Source organism: Solanum tuberosum, unplaced genomic scaffold (assembly GCF_000226075.1).
Source record: "Solanum tuberosum cultivar DM 1-3 516 R44 unplaced genomic scaffold, SolTub_3.0 scf00302, whole genome shotgun sequence".
NCBI classification, from domain to species: domain Eukaryota; kingdom Viridiplantae; phylum Streptophyta; class Magnoliopsida; order Solanales; family Solanaceae; genus Solanum; species Solanum tuberosum.
This window is the reverse complement of record NW_006239238.1, coordinates 331,673-339,064: the sequence shown is the minus strand read 5'-3', so window position 1 is coordinate 339,064 and position 7,392 is coordinate 331,673. Positions and strand designations below refer to the sequence as shown.

Here is a 7,392-nt window from a genome sequence, read left to right as displayed (position 1 = left end):
ATATATATATATATATATATATATACCCCCCTCCAAATAACTCTTTTTTTGTTCTCAAATAGATATGTTTCATGTGCTACAAAAATATTCTAATAAATCAAAGACAAGAAATTAAGTAAATTTGAAGCTTCTAAATATATAATGCAGCTAGACCTTGCTCTTTTTTAGATTATTTAAAATATCCTGACTTGGGGCGGTGCTAAGCGTTTCTTAAATTTTGTGTGTATATAATATATTCAAAATTCAATTATTTACTAATATTTGATGTCATTATCAAAGATTTGTTTTATTATTAAGTATTAATAGTGCTGTTATTGACATTTTTTGAAACTCTCAGTCCATAGTATATTTCACACGGTATTTTATGATAGATTTAAATGGGTGTGTCATTTTCCAAAATCTCTTTCTACGACAAATTTCAAATCTCTGAAAATCCCAAGGGTTTGTTGTGTTTTTGTTTTTGTGCTGACTCCGTTGGTTTGCCGGTCCTTTTTTCCCAATGGGTTGGATACCACTTTCCAATAGTAGCGTCGGATTCAAAATTTTCACTAATAGTAATAATTAAAATATAAAGATATATATACATATAATGTCAAGAAAATATAATATATACTATTTTTTCATTGAAATATTCCGCTGAAACTATTCAGTGGTTATTCTTACATATATTTTAATTGAACCAGTGAAAAAAAATACAGCAATGTTTTCGTACGAAAAAATTAGGAAGCTTTATTGAAAATTTGTTTCCAACGTGGGTTTTCCTACTGATCTGGTTTGGAAGAAAATGAATGGAAAAATCATGTTGTATAGTACTACCTCCGTCCATTTTTAATTGTCATAGTTTTTTTTAGAGTCAAACTATGAAAATTTTAACTAATATTTGACAATATATTTTTTCATCATATTGATATGCAAAAAAAATTGTAATTTATACTACTTTTCTTATAATTTTTGAATATCTAATTTTTTTTGTTTAAAATATCAAATTAATATCATCTAATTTAACTTTAAAAATTAGGCAAATTGACTTTCGAAAAACGCAACATGACAAATAATAATGGACGGAGGAAGTATAAACATATCATTGATTTTTTAAAAAAAATATTTTCTTTCAATGAACTTCTTATTGATTTGCAATTGAAAAAACTCTATTTCTTGTAGTAATATATATATTTTTAAAATTAACCTATCTAAACAATAAATTTTAGAACCAATTAATCTAGATTTATGTTATATATATGTAACATATATTAAAGATAAAAATGCCAAAAGAAATTCTTTCATTTACATTATTTAAATTCAAGACTTTCGATCGAAATGTAAAAATATTTATCAACTTTTAAACTTTCAGTCACATCGCTCGAATTTGAGACTTTCAATCGAAGGGGAAGGTATTCATCCATCTCGCTGCAACCTTGCCAAACAATTAATTTTGCCGCCTATTGAAATATCTTTTTTTCTTCTTTTATAAAGTGTTTCTTTTATCAAAAATAGTCAACACTAGCCAGAAAGGATATATTATATTGCTTTACAACTAGCCAAAAGAATTATCCACGGTTTAGAAAATCTGAATTTTGTACGATTATAAGAAAAAGTAAAAAAATATTATGTCAAGCCAATGATCAATGGAACAACAGAGACATTCCTCCCAAGAACAAGACAGAAGAAAATGCCAACACATTTTAAAATTTTAATATTTTTACAATTCTATATTTCAAAATTTAATATTAAGAACTCCATAGAATTGCTTCACCTAATTTAATAATTTAAGGTACCGCAATATTAATAATTACCACTTTAATAGGACAAAGAAAAAATGACATTACCACTTTAACTTTGACTATGAAAAAGGAGAAGGTACATTAATAAAGAAAAGACGTTTTAGATATGAGTTATTTCTCTATTTAATAGCATCCAATGTTTTAATAGGTCATAGTTGAAAACTATAGGTTATACATGGAAGTCATAAGCTAAAAAAAGTTATTAATTAACAACTTCTAGGGATCTAATGAGAAAGAACTTCGTAATTAAGAGACTCGAACTCGAGACATCTAATTAAGGTTGAAGGAATACTTACGACTCCAACACAACTCTTGTTGGTCTAATGAGAAATCTGCACTAACAATTATTGGATCGACCCTCACATTTGATAAACAGAAAGATACTGCTATGTTTGATAAACGAAAAAATACAGATATTTTTTAATAAATATGAGTGTAATTATGTATATATAGAAAAAAAAATCCAAAATTCATTGTTATGTTAACTACTGTATGGCTAATGAATATGATAAAATCTCAAAATTTCATTGTCACGTTTTACCATTTACATATTCATTACGTATGATTGTATGAGGAGTAGAATCACATCAACATAACCAATTTAAGAATGATTTAAGTTATATATAAGTATTGATATTGTAATTTCATATATTATAGTTAATTTATAAAAGTTGGTTGGTTATTTTTTCTTTGATAAGATTATCAATTAATATTTTTATTTTATAGTTATTTAAATTGTTATATATTTTTCACCTCGTTGATGTACGTAACTTAAATTCTTTTAAGGAAATAGAAAATAAATTGTCACTGGTAATAGATCATTATTTGAGACCACGTTGAATAATGAAACCTAGTACTAATACAGAAAATTAAATGATGTTTACGTAGAAAAAGAGTTACTGTATAAAATAAATAAATAAATATGGAGTAATTTTTAAAAATTATGATGTTGGAATATATTCATAGAGTGTGAAAGTGGAAGTTTCCTTGTAAATTATTGGCAGGATAATGATATCAAATATTTCAAAAGCAGTCGATATCGATTGTGATGGACTGATTAAGATTTGTTAATTCTTAATTAAAAATCTTCAATTAATTTTTAAGAATAACGATAAAAAAATGTTCAGAACTACCGTATAAATAATGTGCCCATACAATATATAAATCTGAATTAATCAAATTCAAATATAAATATTACATTTCAAATGAAAAATAAATAAAAATATCAAAGGCAGACAAAGTATATATAATAGCCAGCGTGACGTAGAATAATAATTCATAGTGACCCCAGGACCTTATTATAAGGAGAAAATAATTGAAACTTTGAAAGTCGTTAAGGCCCAATGCAAAGGCAAACAAAATCAATCAACTCAACTTTTTTTTTTCTTCCAGTATTATTTTTGTATCTCTCAATTATTAAAATTTGAAGATTTTAGTTTTTGAGATATCCAACTAATAATATAAGTAATGTATTTTTTTATTAATTGAAATATGTATTTTTAAATCATTCTTAATTGATGTTGTATTAAGCTTATATTATTATTATTGTTTCACACTCGATATAATACGTATAACTCTATGATATCTCAAATATAGTATATTTCCTACCCAAAGAAAAGAAAAAACATATTTCTATTAATTAGGAATTAGATATACTTTGTCGGAATTGAAAAGTTCTAATTTTGATTTTAAAAAATGCTTTACTATTATCATATCGGAATTCATTTGGTACGATTCGATAGATTTAAGTTCCATTATGATATTTTTGTGTTATAATAATTTAATAATAAAAAATTATTCAACTTCGACTTACATATAATCACATACTAACATCTTAAACATCTAAGAATATATTCAAACCAAAATACACACAATATCATCAATTAATTATAAAAAGAAAAATACATTCTAATCTAAATTTCAATATCTAAATAATTGTGTTTGTACTAGTCCTAGTTTATACAATATTCAATATTTTTTTAATAAAATAAAACCAAATATTATATCAAAATACCAAGAAGTTTTTAAATACATACCAAATATCAATTTAAAAAAATAAAATAAAATTCAATATCTATCCAAATCATATCTACCCCATAACAAAAGGTATACAATAATTAATGAAGCAAAAATATAATTATTTTTTTTACCTAATCAATTCAAGTGTAGATGATATCTTCAAAGGCAACATAGTAAAATCAGCCTTAAAATCCTCTTTTGCCCTAAATAATATTTCTATTCTCCCAAATCTCCCTCCACAAATTTTTCCTTAAACCATCAAAAAAGCAAAACATAAAACCCAGAAACAAAAAAATCTCTCTCTCTCTCTCTCATCATTCATCATGTCTTTTCTTCAAAACAATTTTACACTAATTTTACACTTGCTCTTCCTCCTCTGTTTTTCTCAGTCTAAATTTGCTACTTCTTCCATGTCTATTCATGATTTACTAAAATCAAAAGGATTACCAGCAGGACTTCTTCCTAAAGAAGTGAAATCTTACAATTTATCAGATTCTGGTCTTCTTGAAGTGTTTTTAGATGGACCTTGTTTGGCTAAATTTGATACTATGGCTTTATATGACAGTGTTTTCAGGGCAAATCTGACTTATGGTTCACTTGGTGGTGTTGAAGGATTTTCTCAACAAGAGCTTTTTGTTTGGCTACCAGTTAAAGGAATTGTCGTTGATAATCCTTTATCTGGTCTTATTCTTTTTGATATTGGTTTGGCTCATAAACAACTCTCTCTTTCACTTTTTGAAGATCCACCTAATTGCAAACCACATGGTAATTTTATTCCTCTGTTTTTTTCGTATTCGAAATTTACTAATCTGACTAATTTGTAATTGATGTTTGGTATTCGTATTCAGATCTTATTAATGTTTTAGAATTCCAACATTAGGAGCTAAAAAAATTACTTTCTAATATAGTCAAAGTTCGAACTTGAGATCTCTGGTTTAGTATACTCTACCCATAGCCCTGTTAAACAATCAATTATCAATTTTTCTAAAAAAAGAAATTTTTTCATAGTTTTTTGTTTTGCTATTTTGTGTTGGAAATATATGGAATTTCACTAATATCGAGGGAATAGTTGAATTGTACTAGTTTTCCATGTGATTTTCTGAATTGTTTTTCTGGAAATGAATTGATTTAGTAACATTTTTCTGAAATTAGTACTAGTGTCAAGTAGTTTTCATTATTTTTATTTGAATAAATAAATTATATTTAATTGTTTAAATTTAAGAATTGATTATTTTTTTTCGTGGAATATGCAGGCGTTTTGAGGAAGAATGGTAGGAAGGAGAAGGGATTTGAAGATCAATAATAAAGAAATGCCCTTTTTGGAAAATTATTAAATGTCCATAATAATTATGGATTTTGTTGGGTGGGTGGGTCGGTGGGTGGGGGTTAAGTACAAATTACCAGGCTTGATTATAGGTTTATTTTAGACTCTAAATGAGATTTGGGGGTGCGGCTGTAAAGATTTTGGGTTTATCAAATACTATCTTTTTTTCTATTTTTGGATCTAGTTTTATACATTTGTTATTTATTTACGTCTCTTTTCAGTCGAAAAATAGTTTCTTCACTCTCTAAGAGTCTTTATTTTTACATTTAAGATATCATAGTATAACATACAAGAGCTTTTTACGCCATATCATAAAGAGTTTTAGTGCATCCTCGCATATTTTCTCCGGCATTGGAGATCGAAAAATAGAACACTTCATATACCTTATATAATGTATCGAGTTAACACTCAATTTTTAGTAAAAACAACGTTTACTGGCCATTTTTCGACATTGTATCCTAAACTGGAGTTTTTAAAGTTTCATAAGTAATATTTCAGGATGTCGACTATTTTTCAATTATAGAAACCGTAAATTGACTATTTGTGTATTTTTCACTTTTTTCATGGCCTGCAAATTTCATAGGATGCCTTTTCGTAACGTGCGTAAGATGGGCCCATGCAAAAAGGAGACGGGAGTACAACGGGCCCATGTGGAATTTGGAGTATGGCCCACATTTATGGATTTTCTGCTGGACTTATTATAAGTGGGCCCTTAAGGCTGGTCTAGCTGGAACCCAATTGTATGATTGAAAAGCCCATCATCACAAGAAAAAGGCAAATAACCTTTTAAGTAGAATTTAAAATTTAGTAAAAAATTTAATTGGAAACAACCAGAATATCAACATTGATTAGAAAAAAATAATGAAAGTTAGTGATTGGTACATAATTTTTTTAAAGAGAAAATGAATATACTTTTTGGTATAACTGAGGTTGATATAAAATGGATTTGGGGTCTACTTTAACCTAAAAATTAAATTAAGACATAGGAATTAATGCAAACATCAGCTAAAAATATAATTAGTTCCATCACCAACTAACATGGGATCGAACATTTGATTGAATAGGAATTGAGGTGCACCTAACTCAAATGTCATAAAAAGATAGGAATACATAGATTTAATTTAGTTTCAAAAACCAGTTAAAATAGTTCAAAAGTCACCGATGGGTGTAGGAGACTTAACATAAGTAGAAAGTAGGAGGACTTATAGACAATATGATAAGTTTTACTCGATTATAACAGTTAAACTTAATTTTACAAAAAATAAAAAAATTGAGGTATTCTATATGATCAATCTTTTGTCATGATTTTACTTTGTAGAACTTCCATTTTAATAGTCGTTTTGATTTAAGCAAAAGCTTTTACATGCTTTGACCAAAAATGGGTTAACTTTGTAGATTATTATTACCTTTCTAAAAATAATACTATAAACTTACGTTTATATTAAAGTGAAAATTATTGTCAAAGTTTAGAAAAATTGGCTGCAAATTAGGAGTTCAATTCTTTTTAAAAAATATATTCAGTCATATATACATATTTAAAGTTTAGCCTGGTCAAGCCCAAATATATCAAAGTTTGTTTTTGAACTTTAGACATGATTTTTATAATTTTGATCGCATATGATAGAAGTTTAGTTTCGATGTAGCTAGATTTGTAAGTTTTATATAAAGTTGCTACAACTTAAATGTTGGTTCTAGATGGGCACATGGTAAAGCCCGCTAGGCCCTTCATCATAATTTCAGGAAATTTAGAGGAGATAATTAGTCAAGATTCGCTTAATTAAACACAAAAATTAGCTTTTTAGGAATATACTAAATCATATCTAATTATACTTATAGCTCTCATAATCTTCTATTCGGTGAATCCAAATCACTTTTACGCTTCATAGTTTTTATTAAAATTAAGACGTCTGAAACTAAATGCATTAACGATTAAGATCTTGAATCTGAATACACCGTTTATTCCTAAACATCTGAATAATATGTAAGCACATAAATATTAAATGATCAACATTATCCTAAAAATAACTTGGTAACTAAGCAAGCAACACTTCATCGCCACGTGTCCCATCGTCAGAGTCCTTGTTTAGCCCAAAACTTATACGCAATCGATCTCTTCTCGTTGCTGAAGGGTTGCGTCATTCGTCGAATTCGAATAGACAATTACGAAAATTATGGGTGGCGGTGGAGCATTCAGAGCAGCGGCGAAGGTCGCCGGAGCAGCCGCTGCGAACAGCGGATTCCGCTCGGTGACGGCGGAGCATCCAGTCT

At 27.7% G+C, this 7,392-nt stretch overlaps 2 protein-coding genes across 4 annotated transcripts in view; both read left to right on the top strand.

Moving 5' to 3' along the window:
* The first annotated feature begins 3,958 nt into the window (after window positions 1-3,958).
* Window positions 3,959-5,332, top strand: LOC102580459 (uncharacterized). Its single transcript, XM_006360051.2, has 2 exons — window positions 3,959-4,565; window positions 5,054-5,332. Exons 1-2 carry the CDS (start codon window positions 4,124-4,126, stop codon window positions 5,101-5,103), a joined length of 492 nt encoding a protein of 163 aa, XP_006360113.1. The 5' UTR covers window positions 3,959-4,123; the 3' UTR covers window positions 5,104-5,332.
* A 1,857-nt stretch (window positions 5,333-7,189) lies between these two features.
* LOC102579806 (uncharacterized) overlaps window positions 7,190-7,392 on the top strand; it is a 4,657-nt gene continuing 4,454 nt past the window's right edge. The window contains exon 1 of one of the 3 annotated variants that reach the window (XM_015314698.1): window positions 7,190-7,372. In XM_015314698.1, the coding sequence (XP_015170184.1) occupies window positions 7,296-7,372 (77 nt within the window). In that variant the 5' untranslated portion in view covers window positions 7,190-7,295. The other 2 variants (XM_015314700.1, XM_015314699.1) reach the window with 2 other exon arrangements.

Excerpts from the sequence above, each read along its gene's own strand:
- LOC102580459 (XM_006360051.2), top strand. The coding sequence starts at position 4,124 with ATGTCTTTTCTTCAAAACAATTTTACACTAATTTTACACTTGCTCTTC. Across the intron at positions 4,566-5,053 it reads ACCTAATTGCAAACCACATG|GCGTTTTGAGGAAGAATGGT; the intron begins GTAATTTTATTC and ends TGGAATATGCAG.